Source organism: Cryptotermes secundus, unplaced genomic scaffold (genome assembly GCF_002891405.2).
Source record: "Cryptotermes secundus unplaced genomic scaffold, Csec_1.0 scaffold1552, whole genome shotgun sequence".
Taxonomy (NCBI): Eukaryota; Metazoa; Arthropoda; class Insecta; order Blattodea; family Kalotermitidae; genus Cryptotermes; species Cryptotermes secundus.
This window is the reverse complement of record NW_019721780.1, coordinates 40,262-60,795: the sequence shown is the minus strand read 5'-3', so window position 1 is coordinate 60,795 and position 20,534 is coordinate 40,262. Positions and strand designations below refer to the sequence as shown.

The following is a 20,534-nucleotide window of genomic DNA, read 5'->3' as shown; positions in this document are numbered from 1 at the left end:
ACCTATTGTCGCGTATCGGGCGTATATCGCGACAAATAACTTCACGCCGTATTTTGTATAGCGAATTTTATTTCACATTCGCACTTACAATCACCCAAATTACAGATTTACGGTTACTGCTATCTGCAGTATCACAATTAGTACACTCCAAATGCCAGAATACAACTGACTAGTTGCTGGCTAACTCGGCGGTAGCTCCAGGACTCACTGACTGACTCAGTACAACTGACTGTGAATAGCCTTCGCTGCTCCCTATGTAGCCTCGATCGGACAATACGGCCACGTAATAGGCACCCTTGTTGCGTCACCGCTGTTGACTCGCCTTGTGTAGTTACCAGGTTGCGGGGGCTTGGCTATCTTCGGCTCCGCTTGTGACGTCACCGCGCATAGCTGCCAGGATGCGGGGTGATTACTCGCCTATTACGCAAGCGTTACGTTACCGCTATGTGCAGCTGGGGAGGTAGGGGTCAACATGTCACAATATATATATATATACGATTGGTACTAGGAATAATGATCATTTTCATGTACCTGATTCTCGTTTATCATCTTACCAGAGAGGTGTATATTTGAATTACTCAGGTATAAAGCTATTTTATGTATTACCTAACAGTATCACAATTTTGAGAACAGACAAAAATCATTTTAGGAAGGCTTTACTAAGATATCTGCTAAGAAATTCTTTTTACTCTATCGAATTTATAGAGCATACAAGGGTTACAATGATAGAGGGTAAATAAATGGTATGAGTAAACATATTGTAAGTTACTCCCTTTGATTTTCATTTCATGTATCCTGTTGTGTTGCAATATACAACCTCTTTATTACAACCGTCACAATGTCGTATGCCACACTGTCGGGCAACAGAGTTGATACTCGTACTTGTGGGTTGGTCTTGACGGAGTCGGTCGAGTGGCAAACGTTGTCCGTTGTTTTGGTGAGATAAACTGCTGTAAGATGCTTAATTCAAGAGAGTTTATTACACAGTAAATATGTACAACTGTATGGTTAACATATGTACTATAACTTCTGTTTTATATAATCTGATTTATTGTATTTTTGTGTCAAGTGTTTTATATAATTAATACTATTGTATCCAATTTTACTAGTACTGCAGTTCAGTGGTGTATATATGTTAACCGTGTATTTGCCTGATGATGGATATTGATAGTCAAAACATGTAGCGGAGCCGAAACTAGGCACTAATCTTGATGTTTGTTGTGTTGTGACGGTTGTAATAAACAGGTTACTCCCTTTGGTTGGATTTAATAGTGGCTGTACTGATTAATTTAACACTTAACAATTCTAGTCAGTTAAGCCTGAGAATGGACTTAACATGTATGTATTTTTCTAAATGGGAAAATTGGACTGACAACTTGTGCTATTTGCATGAGGCTCTATCTGCCTTATATATATCTTCATATATTATATCTAAAATTTTATATGTTATATTTAATATTGTATATTTATATTTATTGCATGTGATCTTTTATGTAAGACTTTGTATGTGACAAATTTTATATCCAGCCCTACTGGGTAACAACTGGATCTATGAAATGTAATTACAAATAAATAAATCTGCTGTCAGCCTCCCACAAGCAGCCTGGCCCACACGATACCTGCCATGATAAATTAGTTTTGCTATCTACGAGGGGGGACCCAAAAATAACCGGAAACGACCTGTTGAGCGCGCATGCTTTATAGTTACGAGTTGTGCTGCTAGGTGGTGTTAGCTGGGGGTCTCCCGTGACTGTTAGTGAGCTGGCGTCAGTCTGAGTTAAGTGGTTTGTCTGTGGTGCTCTGTTGTGTGCGTTCCTGTTTCAACCCTTTGGCGATTAGTGAGATGGCCGACCAGAAGGAACAAAGAGTGTGCGTGAAATTTTGGTTTCTGTTAGGGAAAACTGCAGCCGAGACTGTTGGGATGCTTCGGCAAGCCTTTAATGATGATGCTTTGGGGAAATCACAGGTCTACGAGTGGTTTTCCCGTTTCAAATCTGGCAACATGTCAACAGAAGACATGCCACGCCCCGGGCATCCTTCGACAGGAAGAAATGACGAAAACATTGCCAAAATCAAACATGCAATTGATGAAGATCGTCGAAAGACCATTGACCAACTTTCTGAGGAAACGAACATCTCATGGAGCACGGTCCAGCGAATTTTAACCGAAGGTTTGCACATGAGACGGGTGTCTGCAAAATTTGTTCCTCGCTTGCTCGGAGATGACCAAAGAGAAAACCGCGTGAATGTTTGCCGCGACTTGAAGAGTGAAGTGCAGTTTTCCCTAACAGAAAGCAAAATTTCACGCACACTCTTTGTTCCTTCTGGTCGGCCATCTCACTAATTGCCAAAGGGTTGAAACAGGAACGCACACAACAGAGCACCACAGACAAACCACTTAACTCAGACTGACGCCAGCTCACTAACAGTCGCGGGAGACCCCCAGCTAACACCACCTAGCAGCACAACTCATAACTACAAAGCATGCGCGCGCAACAGGTCGTTTCTGGTTATTTTTGGGTCCCCCTTCGTATGCATTGGGATTTTTCACTTTGTGACTACAGGCAATGTGTAGGTCATTGTGGGTTTAATTCTTTTGTTTTCTTTAATTCTTGTTCATGTTGTTGATAAGTTTAATGTTTTACGTATTTTTTTTTATTTTCATCCACTTGTTACATGGGTAATGCTTGTAGTTTTTATCTTCAAATGCCTATAGAATAGATCTTCCACTGCTGGTTTAATGCCTGTCACATTTTCCTGGGCACTCTCCTTGTATTCAATCCACCACAGTCAGCTGAGTTGCTGATAAACAAATAAACAATCAGGCAGTGTGAATGAGGACTGGGAAACAAAGTTAGAACCCCTTTGCATTTCTTTTGCATAGATGGGAAACAATAATGGTATTATATGTACATTCACGATCTTCATACTTTATAGTAACAGGCACACATGGAGTAACAGCATCAAAAGTCATACAGGGGACAAATGAAATGATCCACAGTTCTTCTTGACTCTGAAACACAAATGTATAGGGAAGTGTAAACCATGTGGTAAGGAGATTCCTCTAAGTACCATATGATTACCATGTAAAGGTAAAGTTGTCCCTATGCTTAACTAATTAAGCATTATGCCATGAGGGCATATGGAGGAGTGGATGTATAGATCCACGTTTTCTTGGCAGTGGCACTAGCTGGAAGTGAGTGGTCAGCTTCATGCCCCAGCTGCTATACCCCAGGGAAAAAGTCCCTAGTAACCATTGTATAGGAGGTTGGGTGGACCACAGGGCTGGTCTGGATGATGAGAAGGGAAAATTCTTGACCCTACCAGGACTCAAACTCTAACCCCTCAGTCGTGCAGCCCATAGCTAGTTGCTATATTGGCTACACTATCATGACCCCTGAATGAATCTCACTGAAAGGAAACATTTTCTGCATATATGGAGGAGGGGACTGCCTCTGTGGTCTAGTGGCCAGCGTTCCTGGCTACAGATCCAGAGGTCCGGGTTCCATTCCCGGCACTATCAGATTTTTTCAGAGAAGCAGTGTGTCTGGAATGGGGTCCACTCAGCCTTGTGATGATAATTGAGGCTCCGGTCTAGAAAAGTGAAATTAACGGCCATGGGGATTTGTTGCGCTGACCACGCAACACCCTCTGTCCGCAAAAGTTGGGATTAAAACATTGCTGACAAGCAGCGGTTGCTCAGTCGGTATGGTTCGCTTGCGGACTGAAATCATGAAGTTTGTTTTCATATGGAGGCAGGCATTGTGGTTAAGAGAGGGGAAGGGAGGGGGAAACTTTCAGTCATACAAATTTTGAACACTGTAACAGTAAAATCTTATTATGCTACTGGGAATGTGACCGAAAAGAATAAAAATTTCTTACATGCTTTTTGCTGTAGAATGAATTGGGGGGGGGGGGGAAGCTGAGGATATGGACCACCAATCAGATGTATCAGTCCGGTCACATTGTGGAAAAATAACAGAGACAAATGAAAGTGTCATTAGGTGTTCGTATTTGAGGGGAACAGACATGTGCCTGTATTACCAATCTCAACAGAATATAATTTCTTCTTGCCCACATACTAAAGCACACATTAAACAAGAACTCATTCTGTTGCTTGACTCTGATTATGTAATTTCATCTGACAATGAAATTCAGCTTGATAAGGACATGAGAGCAGTGGGTGATTATATTAATCTATAAATATTATTTCATACAATGATTTTTGTACTACTATAGTCAATAAGTTCGTGGAGTGGTCGCAAAGCATCGTTGCAGTGCAATACAAATACTACAGCAGATAGGTTGAGGCATGATATGATGACCTGTCAGTTCATCTCTCGTCACAGCAAGACGCAGCTGTGTACAAACAGTGTAAGCAGAACTATGGCCTCTATTGTGAAATGCAGTTAAATGCAAGTGGTGGAAATTGAAAGTGTCAGTTTGAATGGGCAAACATCAAATTCTGTCAAAAACTAGGCAAATCGCCCAGCGAAACGTTTGGCTGTTGGTAAACAACAGCACTGCACATTGCTTTGTTCTTGTCCGAGAGAAACTGGCAAGGCAACAGGTCATCGTTTTGCCACACCCTCCGTGCTCACCTGATCTCACACCATGTGATTTCTTTCTCTTTCACCACTTGAAAGCAAAGCTACGTGGTCATAGATTTCAGTCGTCTGAGGAGGTCATCAATGCTACAAGAGACGCCATATGGGAATTTTCTGCCAATATGTTTCAGCAATGTTTTCGGCGGCCATATCAAAGTTGGCAGACTAGCATAGCGGCGAATGGCAACTATTTTGAGGGCCGATGTGGGTCTGTGTAAGTGTATGTGAATACCTTGTAATATGATGCGATAAACCCACAGTCCACGAACTTAATGACTGTACCATGTAATACAGCATGTACTTTAACATGCGAGACCAAGTTTCATGCCCATACAAAACAACAACTAATGTTTCATACTTTTCTTGACAGTAGAAGGGAAAAAAGTATGAATCAATCCCCATATTTAATCTGCACTACATTTCTTTGCATATGCCATTTTATTTTTGAGGCTTGAAACATAAACACCAGTGGCTATGAATATTGCCATGTGTATGAATGACTGTGCTTTTGTCTAGAAAACTGAAATTAATGGTAGTGGGGATGTGTTGCGCTCACCACGCGACACCCTCTATCCGCTAAAGTTGGCAGTAACTTCTCCGACAAGCAGCGGCCACTCGGTTAGTATAGTTTGCTTGCGGACTAAAGCCCGAAGTTTTTTTCTATCTTGTTGTATGAATGACTATAGATGGGGTTTGGATTGGTGAACAGATTTATTGACCAGTAACAGTTGTAACTACAAACAATAATTACACCATTGCTGATATCCACACTACAGATCACTCAACACTAAGTCTTCTCAATCTGTTTCCACTAGTCTTTACTAGGTAACAGCTTTCCACAATGGAAATTCCTCCAGACATAGCCTGGTAATGAATCTTGGCAACAGAGATTATTCCGCTTCTGCTGCCTACTGGTTAACACTCCTCAGGTGAATCCTCAACTGCACTGCACTCACTCACTCTCCATTTTCTTCTCATTTGATTATCTTCTGTACTACTTATACAGTCTCAGGGCAGACCTACAGAAAACACTGCCTGCAACACCTTTTCTATTGTTGTGTGACATCACCGTGCTGCAGGCGCTCCATAGCAATGGTAGTACATGTAACATATCATGACACTTCCTCCACTGTTGTGTGTGGGCATTACCTAGCAATGGCTGATGTTTACAGAGTCACCACCAAGCAATGGGTCTATATGCCACAATATTATAGTCTTTTGGGATATGACACTGTAGTTTGCTAGATGGGTACCATACTACATGGCATCAAATTCTAGGAGAGAGCAACCTTCCCATTCAGAATTTTATTTCATGTATGCTAAAACTGAATCAAGGAAAATGGAACTGGTACTCCACAAGCAATGTGCAACAAAACACAATTTTCTAGAGGCACACAGATACACAACTTACCTCACATTCAACTTTTATTCCTGGTAATGTTATTAGCAGAGGATCCTCCAACTCCTGAGTGTCTGAGTTCTCCTCAACTTTTATATTGATCTGTTTCTCATCATGAGAAGAAGATGTCTCACTAATCAAACCAGGTTCCACCTTCACAAAATCCACACAGTTCTGTAAAACCATCATGCCTTCATCAATCATGCCTCTGCTCCTTCATCACATAACACAGGATATACTTTCATTGCAACTACGAAGGACGTTCCGTAAATAATGCCTATTTTTCTGTGTTAATATGTAACGTCTGAGCTGGATGTTGGTGGTGTTGTAGTAAAGGTTGAACCTTCCCGCCAATGTACTGTTAGTTTGGTTGTCGTGCGAAAGATAGCGACAGTAGAGCAGTCTACCAAAATGGTGTCTGACATAGAAGTGTGTATGAAACAGAGATGTGTTATTGAATTTCTCACTGCCGAACAAATTGTACCCATTTACATCCACAGACACTTGCTAAAGGTGTACGGAGACAATACAGTGGATGTCAGCACAGTGAGGTGGTGGGTAGTGCGTTTCAACAGTGGCAAAAGTGAAATGCAAGACAAGCCACGCCCTGGGCGTTCCTGCTCAGATGCCACTCCTCACAATGGACAGCACCTCATCCATACAGATCGGCAGATAACGACCAGGGAACTGTGTGTATGGCTTAATATCGGCTGTAGTACATTGGAAATGAAGTTGGTGAAGCTGGATTATCGCAAAATTTGTTTCAGGTGGGTCCTGCGGATGCTTACACAGGGCCACAAAACTCATCGAACTGAAATTTGTCAGGACCTATTGCACCAGTTTGAGGCTGAAGGTGACAAGTTTCTGGACAGCATTGTCATCAGAGATGAGACGTGGTGTCACCATGAGCTGGAATCCAAAAGACAGTCCATGGAGTGGCGACATCTGGATTCCCCAAGAAAAAAGAAGTTCAAGACACAGCTATCGGCAGGGAATGTGATGTGCACGGTCTTTTGGGATAGGCGGGGTGTGATTTTCTTGGATTTCCTGGAGCCTGGTGAAACTGGCAATTCTGAAAGCTACAAGACGATGCTGACTAAGCTGAAAGCCCACATTTCCCGAGTCAGGCCAGAGAAGCAGACAACCTTTCTCTTGCAACACGATAATGCTAGACTCCATACCAGTCTGGCGACCACTGCGCACATTGCAAAGTTTGGCTGGACTGTCCTACCACATCCACCTTACAGCCCCGGTTTAGCACCTTCAGACTTCCATCTCTTTGGGCCTATGAAAGATGGACTACGTGGGCAACATTTTTCAGACAATGATGCTGTCATCGCAGTTGCAAGAAAGTGGGTAGCCTCTGCTGGCGCAGACTTTTATGGGCGCGGCATACAGGCTCTTGTTCATCACTGGCAAAAGTGCATAACGAATGGTGGTGATTATGTGGAAAAATAGCTGTAAGTAGCTGAAATCTTGCTCTATTTAACTGCGTTATTATGCTTTCTGTATCTGTTGTAGTTTTTTTTAAAAATAGGAGGCATTATATACGGAATGCTCCTCGTATCTTGCAATTCAGCCATCCAGCTGATAATAACGGTTTTGTGCAACTTTCTCATTTACAGCTAACAAAAACATAATTAAGAAGTGACTTCATGAGAAGAGGCCTCCTTGAGAAGCCAATGGCAGTTCAGACTAGAAATATCATACCATTTATTTAAAGGGATATAAACATTCCTTACCAAAGATAGTTTCAGAAGTTGTGAAGCCAGTGCTTAATAGTTTGGCTCATCTGGAACTGCTGCAAAACTGTGTCCCCAGTAAAGTATCTGTGGCTAATGAAACATCAGCAGTGACTATTTATACTGCTTTAGCATTCAATAATGGAAAAGTCTGCTGGATGAGAGTTCTGAGGTAATGAGGGAATCAACCTTTCGTTCAACATGATTAATATCTGACATGAGATCCATAATCAAAGCATAAGAAAGTCAGAGATAGATGCTGAGGCTGTCTCCAAAGAAACTAGAAAAGTACTGAGGAACCTACAGAGAACCAGAGATGATATTGGATGCATGGCACTGATGATCTAAAATAGCGTTTTATCTTTTCATACAGACTTTCAGACATGTGTGACACATAACATCAAGATGCTACTACATACTTTTCTATCGAAAATGATGAAGATGATTAGTATTTTGGAAGAAAAATTACAAAATATCTGTTTACATTATCATGAAAACACTTGAGCCACGTTTCGCTCTGCTACCACTTGAGCCGCTTCCTCTGCTACCACTTGTGCCGTCTGTCCGCTCTGGGACTATATGTACCACTTGTACCGTCTCTCTCTGGCACCTTTCGGCTCCGTCTACCTTTCCTCAATCGGAGGGGGAAACGTTGCTCCGTCATACGGCTCTCGTGCTGTGCTCGCACGCTCCCTAAGTTAGAGTAAGGGATCCAAGCTAGCAGCGAAGTAAATGTAGTTACAAATGATGGCAATCAATATATTAACAAATAACAGAATTTAATATACACAACAGAAATTAAACAGAACAACTGAACTAACTGCACATTTACATGCTCGCACACAGCGGCATCTAACTCGGGCAGAATGGCCCATATTACTGGCGCAACAATTTGCCTTGGTTGCTTGAAAACATAACTACTACATTATAGCCGGGCCACAGGCTGAGTCTAAACTAAATACACAATATAAATTATAAAAACAGATTTAACCAAACTGGTACGAGTCGCCGCCGTCCTACAAACCCAACGACGGGCGACCGCGGGCGATCTCGTCGGCCGCGAACCAGCCCAGTACTTGCCGAAACCAAATTTGGACTCCCAGCCGAACAGGAATTTGACAGTCGCTCCGGCTGGCTCGGCGCCGCGAGCAAGGCCCTATGGATCCATAACCAGAACTGAACTCCGAACTCGAATTAACTTCCAAGTAAGGCTCCCAGGGATAGAAAGGAGGGGAGAGGGCAATACCACGTGACCCAGTCCCGCATGGGGATGGGGTGGGGGATAAGTTTAAGAACCTCGATCAAGGGGCTGGAAGCCCATGACATCATACCGGAGCCACTGCATGGCTCACACTCAGAATACCCATAAATACCTGTGCACCAAATTTCAGGACCACAGAGTGTGTAATTGTTTAAAAAAACATATTTTGATATGACAAAATTAAAAATGTGGAAATGGGGCTCACCATCTCCCTTACAAAATGCAATTGGTACTCCCCAAGCAATGTGTAACACAGTACAGACCTCTGGTGACATTTTCTACAGAACTTTTCAAAATCCACACAGAAGAGTGAAAGTCTTTCATTTGAAGAGAGAGACAGTGGAAGATCAGAAAGACTACATGATTCTGGATATTTAAGAAATGTGCCTAACAACAGACATGCAGAATCAGTGTTTTTTGGATATTACCAATTGTTTTGTTTCTTTTATTTAAAACATGAATAAATAAACAACATAATAATTGTACTAATATACTATCATCATAAAGTTTTTGAACAGACATGCAGACATACAACTCACCTCACTTTCAGCCTTTATTCCTGGTAATGTTATAAGCAGAGGATCCTCCACTTCTTCAGTATCCGAGGCCTCAACTTTTATGTCAATGACCTGACCTCCATTGTGAGATGATGGATATATTTCACTACTTGAACCAGATTCAACCTTCATTAAGTCCATTGAGTTCTGTAAAATCATCATGCCTTCATCAATCATGACTGTGCTCTCACATTATACGAGATAAAGATTCACTTTCAATACAACAATTTCGCACAACATTGCTGGTAATAGCAGATCTGTGTAGACTTCCTGGGTGTCTCTTCCTGTTTAAGACACACAATACAACAAGAAGAGACATCCGGCACCATAAAATACATGAGCATGTAGATGGTACAGATCGAATATCAGAACCACAAAATGGAAGTACAGCAGTTTCCACCAACAATTTTAAACATTTGATGATAACCAATGTCTGCCAAAACATGTACTGCAATGTAGAGAAGTTTTTAAATAAGGTTTATAAAGGCACTGTGTGTATATAAGAAACTTTTAAGTTTTCAAAGGATTCATCGCATGCAAAATGGTGAACCACTGAAATTTGTTGAATAATTCATATTCATGTGGAACAATGCTTAACATTACTGTTTGGTACATTTTATTCCTTGCATTTTACTGGTCAATGTCAGTTCATCTGAAAATTCAAGCAAATGCGGGCTCTTGGTTATCTGCATATGATTAGTCAGACTGCATGTCTTACTATGAGAGAACTCTAAGAATACTTATGAATGATGTAATGTGGGAACATTATATGTACCCCTAACAATTATCCTCGTATATTTCATGTCACACTGTATACTAACCTAAATAGGGGTATGCGGTAAAGTACTTAGTTGAGGCATTATGCTACAGCTGAAAGGGTGCGTTCCAATGAGGTCACTGGATTTTTCAGATCCCCTGATTCTAATCTGCTCTTAATTTCTTGGTAAATGTGTTTTTCATTTGGTACTGCCATTCCAAAACATTGCAACTATGCCTCATTTTTAATGGTTATCAGTATATGGAGCAGGTACTGTCACACCACCTGCAGCCACTTATGTTCTTAAGGTTAGATCTTTGCCCCATCACTGAGCAGTAACACTGTTCCTCACTCACTGCATTCACCCTTTTTTCCTTCTTCTGACTCTCTACTCTCTGCTGTAAGTAACTCACTAAATGACTTGCAATGGAGTGCACTGCCAACTGAATGCTGACTCTTGTACATTTGTTCTGCATTGCACTCACTGCACTGAGCTCTCAAGGTGAGAATTTTGCAGCTAGTTTATAGGTGTGGTCATCCTTCAGAAAACTTCTAGTGACTTCTTGGCAACACTGGCCTTCAGTGCCTACAGCTCTAGATAAAGCTCCTTCCTACTGTTTAACAAATTTAATAACTGAAATCTTTTGTTTCTGTGTGAATCTCAGTGAGTGTGTCTACCTTTGGGGAAAGTGTACAAGAATGCTACAGCTTGGGAACAGGGTGACAAGAATATCTGGGTCTTCTATGTATAGAAGCAAAGCAGGTAGCTTTAAGATAAGAAGGTTCATAATCAGTAAACTTTATGTGGTACTGCTCTAATGATAGAAAGAAGGGCAGGGCTTGTAAACTGTTACGAGAAGTTCATACCAGAATACAACAGGAAGACTGTACGAGGGCGGACCCAAAAATAACCGGAACCGACCTGTTGCGCGCGCATGCTTCGTAGTTACGAGTTGTGCTGCTAGGTGGTGTTAGCTGGGGATCTCCCGCGACTGTTAGTGAGCTGGCGTCAGTCTGAGTTAAGTGGTTTGTCTGTGGTGCTCTGTTGTGTGCGTTCCTGTTTCAACCCTTTGGCGATTAGTGAGATGGCCGACCAGAAGGAACAAAGAGTGTGCGTGAAATTTTGCTTTCTGTTAGGGAAAACTGCAACCGAGACTGTTGGGAAGCACAGACCAGCGAATTTTAACCGAAGGTTTGCACATGAGACGGGTGTCTGCAAAATTTGTTCCTCACTTGCTCGGAGATGACCAAAGAGAAAACCGCGTGAATGTTTGCCGCGACTTGAAGAGTGAGGTGCAGTTTTCCCTAACAGAAAGCAAAATTTCACGCACACTCTTTGTTCCTTCTGGTCGGCCATCTCACTAATCGCCAAAGGGTTGAAACAGGAACGCACACAACAGAGCACCACAGACAAACCACTTAACTCAGACTGACGCCAGCTCACTAACAGTCGCGGGAGACCCCCAGCTAACACCACCTAGCAGCACAACTCGTAACTACAAAGCATGCGCGCGCAACAGGTCGGTTCCGGTTATTTTTGGGTCCCCCTTCGTATCACAGGAGATATAACAGCAGACTTTTGTTCAGGTGGAAAGGTAATATGATAAATAATCTCAGAAAAGCTAGCTGTAAAATACTACAAATGAATAAAAACTGAATGAATTCTTTTAAATGATTACCCCCATATAAATTTCTTCATGAATATAATTGTTTTTCTTATTGGTCACAATTATATATAATACACATACATTTTCAAACAACTTACTCCTGACTGCTATGAACATGAAGCTGATTTTTGATCTGAAATGTTTGAAGGTTTATATTTTATTTACACTTGTTTGATACAGTTCTGTCAAGCAACAGTTTTTAATACAAATATAAATCACTCCGTCCAATGTGACCTGTAAGTTTTTTACTACAAAAAAACTTAACACCCTTACATGTTTCGGTCTCTGTGGACCATCTTCAGAGGGCAAACATCACTACAAATAGGACACCACCATCGCATAAGTTGTTTAGACGTAAGGTACGTACGAAACATGCAAGGGTGTTAAGTTTTTATGTAGTAAAAAACTTACAGGTCACATTGGACGGAGTGATTTATATTTGTAATTGTTAGTGTGACGGACCAGAATGAAACAAATCAAACAGTTTTTAATACATCAAATGCAAGTTACATGTTATGACACAAGGTGAATGCCACCATCAGACGTCTTTACATGAATGTGTGAAGGATGGTGTTTGCACTCTAGTTGAGCATCCAGCATCCAGGCATACAAAGCTGCATAAAAAGAACACTTGTACAATTATAAAAACACACTAAGGCCTCAACATTGTCCAAATCAGTGAAAGCCAGATTTATAAAGTTTGTTTAAAACTTCCAGGTTTTTTGGAGTGTTAGAGTCTTATATTTTCCTTTAACACTCGTTTTAACACACGGAAAATGAGCTAATCAAACACTAAAATGAAAATAAAAAGTAGGCTCGCTGAAACACTGACACCCACTGTCCATGAAAAAATGTTTTAGGTTAGATCTCTTCATCTTGTGGCTCATTTTCTAGAGCGCTCTAACTTCAAATCTCTTTTGTTGGCAATCGCTGATCATGGCAGTGTGATCATCGAGGTTGTGATGCATCCCCCCCCCCAAAAAAAAGAAGTCCAAATTAGTGAGGTTTCTGTATAATTTAATAATTTTAACAAATTTTACTTAGTTGTATCCATTAAGTATGTATGCATGACGGGGCTCTCCTTCATAAGTGAAATAAACCAGCATTAAGACAGAAATGTCCTTCACATATCCATGTTAAAAATATTTGATGTAACATATCATAGAGACATTACAAGTTGCCAAAGTAAAATTATAATACAAATAAGACATATAAAAGGAAGAGGGCCTCTGTTATATGATTGTGAGGCCATAGGACTGAAGAGAGAAGAACAAAAGACTAGAAGTAGAGCATATAAAACAGTTCTATCAACTTACTAGGTATCACATATGTAGGTCACCAGTGAAATATACATAAAAAAAGTTTCCAGTAATGTTGGTGAAACTAAGGTCTGTGAATTTAACTTCCAGAAAAATGTATATAAAATTAGGCAACAAGATTAACAAAGAAGGCATTGGAATCCAAACCAATGGAGTGGCCAAACTCTGTAAAATCAAGGGAAGGGTGGACAACCAACTAAGGCATTCTAGAACCAGGCTATGAAGTGTGATGGGGATGACATATGAAAATAATTTATCTTGTGTTTGCATTCCCTATTAGTACATCTGTAAAATCTATCATAGTGTTGCAGCTTAAGAAGAGAGAGGAAAGACTGGTGCTGCACTGCAGCGGAAATAAAAATACTGTTCGCCACTGATTACCTACCAGAGAGGTTAAGTTAAGCAACTCTTGAAAGGTTGGGCAGCATTTACAAAAAAAAAAAAATATGACCAAAGTATAGATCTTCACTATTACAGAAAGTTCTTGTTGTATATAGGATGTGTGATTTGAATTTGATGTTTCAATCATGATTACATCAGATTCATCAGCCTTCAAACTGCCCAAGTGGCACTGAAATATTTCAATACTTCTTAAAATAAATGAAGCTCCCACATCCCTCCAGAGATACGTTTTATTATGAGAACAGTGGGTTAACATCATTAGCATCTGGATAACAAAAGCCCTGATTCTAGAAGCTTCAACTATTTTGGTTCAATTGCATCAGCTCAATGACAAAACAGAAAAAGAAATAACAAATTTCATTATATTCCCAGTACTATGAATGTGAAGTATAGCAACCCTTCATCAATTTAAATTTTAAAACTTTTAGAAACAGAACACTTTTTTATTACTATTTTTTGCCGATGTACATGTTAATACCACTGTTCTAATTTATAACACTTTGATTTATAAAATTCGTGTTCTGCTCCAGTACCATGAGGGCTGTGTGAAAAGAAAATATATGTCATGTTAAACCATCACCAAAACAGATGTATACTTGCTGTCAATATTTATAATTAAAACTTTATTTTGCTACATGTTTTGGTCACAAAGGTCCATCATCCAAATCATCCAACAGCTAATATGGAATATGTCTAGTCATTGAATTATTAATATGGATCCATACTAGTGCAACATGTCTCATACTATATGATAACAGAAATTTTGCTTCAAGTTAATAAGTATTACAATTAAGTATATAAAATAAAATTAAAAAAAATATATATATATATATATATAATGTATGTAGGATGTATTAAAAGTGTACACAAGTATGTTGATTATATTACAAACTATTAAGGTATTTAAAATATTAAGTGTATGTATGCCAAGGTAATTCTAAGGTTCATGTGCTACAGTGTAGTATTACGCACATTATCCTATTTGTGGATCCTTGTTGTCAGAAGCATTCACGTAGTAAAACCAGGTCATGAAGACCACGGGTAAGTGTCAGTGATATATAGGTTGCTATGAATGTGCGATGTTTTGGGTGCGCGTATTTCATGATATGGATCGTTATTATGCGATCATTAATATGATGTATGCATTTTCTAGTCTGGGGGTGTATATGTTACATATGTACTACACTGTGCATTGGTTCGATACAGACTGACCCATATGGCTGTTCGAATGACACACTGGCACTTGACCCCAAGCTGCATAACAGAACAAGCACAGTAGGGGAAAAGGGCACAGTGACATGTTCCAAGTGCAGAATCCACCCGAACAGTTCAAATAAACTCTCACTGAGTTCTGTGGTGCTGAAGGCTGTCAATCATCATATGGAAAAGTGTATCTCTCAAAGACAGCGAAGGCAGAGTGGTTTAATTAGTTTTGTTCAGGGCAACAAAGAATGAAGACCCTCCTTTGAAGGAAGCTGTTTGTTCAATCATTGTATGACTTCCATGTGTTTGGCTCCCCCTCTAGAAAGCAGTGACAGTAGTTTGATTTGGGTCAAACAAAACTTCCAACAGCAAAGTAGTGGCAGTGTGAGTGCAGCAGGAGGTTATGGAGCTCCATGAAGAGGATGTGTTGCCTGTTGCATCAATGGTATGCTTTCCTTCAAATCTGCACTGACTGTTGTCCAAGAATGTCCAAGTACAACAACAACCCTCATACTTCATATTTATGAAGTAAAAGTTAAGTTGTCCTTGTGCTTTACGTATTAAGCACTATACAGTGAAGGTGTATGAGTTGTGGTTGTATAGATCCACATTCTCGAAGTGTCTAACAATTTAATATGTTTCAGTCACTAGTGATGGATCCATATAAAAATTAGCGAGTATCTACTTAACTGATTCCAATTAGCTCTACCCTTAGAATAGCGATTCTTCACCTGACTGTTCAGTGGAGCTGAAATGTTGGGGGGGGGGGGTTAAGTACCGATTACTATTATTGTTTTGTCTGAATGTTTAAGAACACCAGTGAAATTCTAGTTTGCAGAGGAAATAGCGGTACAAGTTCCGTCCGTCTGTCCCTCCTTCCATCCCTGTCATCAGATGTTCACTTTTGAAATTGTAACTGAAAACATGCTCTTACACCTCCATTCTTTAAAAGAAAACATAAGCCTAACGTTATAACAAAGACTCTTGACTTTGGTCATTGTCTCGTTAACGTCTTCGTTATGAGAATTTAACACAAACACTTTTAATATACACAAACTGGATTCGGGTTATGAAGAAACGTTTAGAACTATTACCACAATGCTACATAACCTCTTAAGTGATAAAAATTTATGGAAGAGGATTTTAAAAATTATTCTCATTATACACACGTGTAAAATAACACGATCAGTTCATTAATTAACTTATATCGAAATTCAGTTTGTTTATTCTAGTGAGACATATAATATCGGCAAACCCAAACACTGACGAACATAATACAACCCATGCCAACATGACGAACATGACCGACACCTATTCTGAAGGATCTGAAGCGTGTTCACAAAGACATAACGTGATCGGAATCTCTCGGATGTCTCGGATGGGGATCGAACAGGGTTGCCAGTTGGTTTTAAAGAAAAGCGGCATATGTTTTGTGTGTGTGTTGATTCAGCTCGTGCAGTTACGTTGTGTACATGCTGCCTCCATCATCATGGTCGCAATGCGTAGGTTGCTGGGTTTCCGAGTTTCAGTTTCAGTTTATTGTAATATTCCATCAATCAAGAACAGGCTGCAAATGTCGCCAGTCTGACATAGAACCAGTCACAGATATACAATACACCAAATACTCGCATGCTTTGAATATTAAAGCGTCAGTCATACAATTACAAATCAAAACAACTCAACATAATACATTGTGAACTGGAAAATAAATCAGTCACTAAATACGATTAGCATTAAAGTATATTAAGGAAGAGCCAGCAAGAGCCCTCTAAAACATTTTACATTTAGTAACATTGATTACCGGTCCTTTCTAATTAGTTTAATAAAAACCTAAAATTTAAAATAAAAGTAGGAAGAGGCAAAATAGAATTACAATGATAAGTATACAGGGTGTTTCACGACTTTAGGGCATAACTGCAGGAGGTTATTTCCTAGGTCTTTGTGATCAAAAAAGTTCATATAAACATGTGTCCGATTTTGGACGGTTACGGAGTTATGACCGTTTTAAACTTAGAATAGAAGGTAACTATTACTGGCAATAAACGGAACAAAATAATAAACCAGCATAATACATGATACATTTAAAGTATGAATGTAAAGTTAACTTCGTGAAATTACCTTTAATTTGAATTGATTTGTGCTTAAAGCTGATTTTCGAAAATGCCACCGTCGGCCGCAACACAGGCTGCCGCTCGGTTGTGGACCGCGCGGGTAGCACGTAGCAGCTTCAGCTGGCTGTCTTTATGTGGTCAGCGGCGTCCAGAATGCGACCGAGCAAAGCATCTCGCGTTGCCACCTTCACATTGTAAACCACTTCTCGTACGTAGACTGCGGTGTACCATACGAACAATGCCTTCTTTATTGACGCCTTCTTTAACACCACTCTCGGCTGCAATACGAACGCCGGGAAGTCTATAGGTATCTCGCAATGCCTGGTAAACTCCAGTAAACACTCTCCGGTTCGGTATTCTACGATTCGGAAACCGTTGCTGATTTTCAGCTACGGCAAGAACTGAGTTACCGTCACAAAACCCGTACACATAAATCATATCTGCATACTCCTCAAATGAAAATGTAAATGGCATCGTGAACGTAACAGACGGACCGAGATGAGAACTGTTCTGAACACGAGTAGCCGCCACAATAGCCGTGTCCTTACATACCAACGCACCACGCCTCTCAAGTGTCGAGATAAAGAGAACGCTCTGTCTGTAGCTGGTTAAAAATAGCGATCTGCCAGATGATAGACGCGGTTCACACGAGGGCGTGTACGGGAATGAAAAACGGTCATAACTCCGTAGCCGTCCAAAATCGGACACATGTTTATATGAACTTCTTTGATCACAAAGACCTAGGAAATCACTTCCTTCAGTTATGCCCTAAAGTCGTGAAACACTCTGTATAGTATCATAAATACCGAATGGAATAGAATATTCCATTTTATTTATTGTTAAAAAAACTCCTGCAATGAGTAAAAGGAATTTTCTAGTAAGTACCTTTTTAATGACAATTAAACAGTTTCTTTTTATCTATGATGCCTTTCAAATAGGATGGAAGCTGATTAAAAATCTTAATCCATGTAATAAACACCTTTTTGATAGATAGACAATCTTGGCTGTGGGAAATGAAAATTATTTTTGCTTCTGGTATTTATACTATGCAAATCTGTGTTGATTTTAAATAACTCTCTATTATTTGATACAAAAGTTAATAATGAAAATATGAATCGGGAATATAATGGTAATATGTCCAAAAACTTAAACAGTTCTATACATGAGTCTTTTTTACTTGAATTAGTGATACCGTATTTACGCATGTATAGGCCGCACATTTTTTGTCAAAAATTCAAGAGGAAAACTGGGGTGCGGCTTATATTCGAAATATTCGAAATCACACTTCATTTAAAAAAATATATGCATAATTAGTAATACAGAGTGTAATACTCCTGAAATAATATTCCAAGAAAATTATTTTTTCTATAATTTCTGTCTGAAAATTGTGCTGCGGCCTCTACATGCGTAAATACGGTAATTCTTATTACCCTTTTTTTGCATAAATATACTGCCACTATAAGGAGAAGTCCCCCAGAAAATTAACACATATGTTAATTATCTTTAACAATGACACGTTCATACCTGTCTTTAAGATACGATTTCATTAGTGTATTAGCACTGCTTACAATTCCATAAAATTCCAATTTATTCAATAGAATGTCGTGGTAGACACAATCGAAGGCCTTTTATAAATCACAAAAAATACCCCCAACAAATGACTTATTATTTAATGCCTGCAGAATGTCATTTACTAAGATGAATGTTGCTTTTTGTGTAGAGGAGTTGCTTATAAACCCAAACTGTTCTGTAGATAATATATTGTGGGAACATCCCACATTATCAGAGTCAAGAGTCAGAGTCACGTTGCAACTGACGGTCAGTCAGTCTGTCTGTCTTGGTGTCGAGCCCCAGCTGGGGCTCATGACCAGATATTTCTCTTGAATGAAAGTTACTGTCTTGTCTATGTGTAGCGCCCTCTCTGACGATAGGTCGGGTCTGTCATTTGTTAGTCAGTCTGTAGTAATTTGTCCATTGTCTGTATTTACACATACAGTAAAACTTGGTTATAGCAACATCGGTTTCTGCGACACCTTGTCTATTGCGTCAAATATTCAATTGTACGAACTAATTCCTCATAAAGCAACTGTTTTTATACCTTGCTTAGTACGACATGCACAAATGCATCAACCTCGTATGTAACGTCATTTTCATTCCTGAATTTCTCTGATATCGTGGGAAAGTTCGATGTGTCTGCCCACCCTCACTTTCTCTACTTGCTGACGTGACTGTCCTGGAAGAATACGACCGCGGGCTGCAAGAGGAGCGTGGGTTTTATGCGAAAACAAGGGTGTGGGGTGGGACTGCGTGAATAGTGCAAGAGGACGCGGCAGGTTGTTAACTGCATTCCTTTCCTAGAATCTCGTCTAACAGGACCTCACATTGTCTACTTACCCTATAGTGTTCCTGCCTAAACCCAGAGAAGTGCAGTAGCGAAAACATGGCAATGAAAAGGAAAGTTTTAAGCATTGAAGAGAAAGTTAAAGTGATTCGTGAAATATTGTGTGTATTGTCAGTGAAAAGCGCTGTAATATGTCTTTGATATTACACATTTGGGCAATTCCACGTTAATGTTACGTTAGTCTGTACTTAACTACGTATTTCACTAAAAAATGCAACATTTTAACTCGGTTTTTGGTAGATTTTTACGTGACTAACATAAGGCTACTGTGGAAGTGCCCATTTCGGTTACAACGACATTCGTTTATAACGACACTATTTTTAGGTCCATTTGATGACGTTATAACCAAGTTCTACTGTATTTACAATACACACTTATTTCTTATTTAAAAGTATAATATATACACGGCCTCTGTCAGTCCAGGCTAGGTACAGCAGATTATGCCCTTTTATATATATACATATACATCCTAGTAGTATTTGCTACCACGGCAGTCTAGTCACTTGAACGGTCGTATGCCTGACCGCCGCCAAGTTTAAGCCTCTTATACTTTCTGTGTCTGACTTCGCCTTATCCGATGTTGCGAACATTCCCTTTATCATGATTTTGTATGACTTCTGCTTGTTGCCTGCATAATTTTGTTATGTAATCATATACGTATGGAATTTTGAATGCCATGTGCAAATCGCGGACCGGTGTGCGCCTTGGAAAATTGCAAATCGTGCGGAGAACCTTGCTTTGCAGGCGCTGCAATTTCACTAGATGGGTGTCTGCCGCAAACTCCCAGGCGGGACTAGCATAAGTCATTGCGGATCTAATAATAGCTTTATGGAGGGCCAGTTTAATGTTAGCGCTCAATCGCTCATTTTTGAATAGGGAATACACTCTAATGAATGTTCTGAAGGCCTTGGCTTCGATCATTTCTATGTGTAATCTCCAAGTCACTCTCTTATCGAAGATTACACCTAGATATTTTGCACTATTTACAAATGGAATATTTCTTCCATTTAGAGTAAGACAAGACTCAGGCGGTCGACGACCACGAGAGAAGTAGACCCCCCGAGTCTTATCTTCATTAATTTTTATATTCCAGCGCTCACACCAGGTC

General features: G+C 39.9%; 1 protein-coding gene across 10 annotated transcripts in view; it reads right to left on the bottom strand.

The window, feature by feature from the left end:
- The window catches only part of LOC111875793 (zinc finger protein 271), a 62,623-nt gene that overhangs the window by 3,374 nt on the left and 38,715 nt on the right, over positions 1 to 20,534 (bottom strand). The window contains exons 1-4 of one of the 10 annotated variants that reach the window (XM_033750219.1): positions 16,170 to 16,249; positions 12,072 to 12,123; positions 9,549 to 9,713; positions 6,019 to 6,180 (exon numbers count right to left, since the gene is read on the bottom strand). In XM_033750219.1, coding sequence (XP_033606110.1) covers positions 6,019 to 6,180; positions 9,549 to 9,713; positions 12,072 to 12,123; positions 16,170 to 16,216 — 426 coding nt within the window. In that variant the 5' untranslated portion in view covers positions 16,217 to 16,249. Of the gene's footprint in view, positions 1 to 6,018; positions 6,181 to 9,548; positions 9,714 to 12,071; positions 12,124 to 12,500; positions 12,605 to 13,306; positions 16,250 to 20,534 lie in introns of those variants that run through there. The other 9 variants (XM_033750225.1, XM_033750226.1, XM_033750221.1 and 6 more) reach the window with 9 other exon arrangements.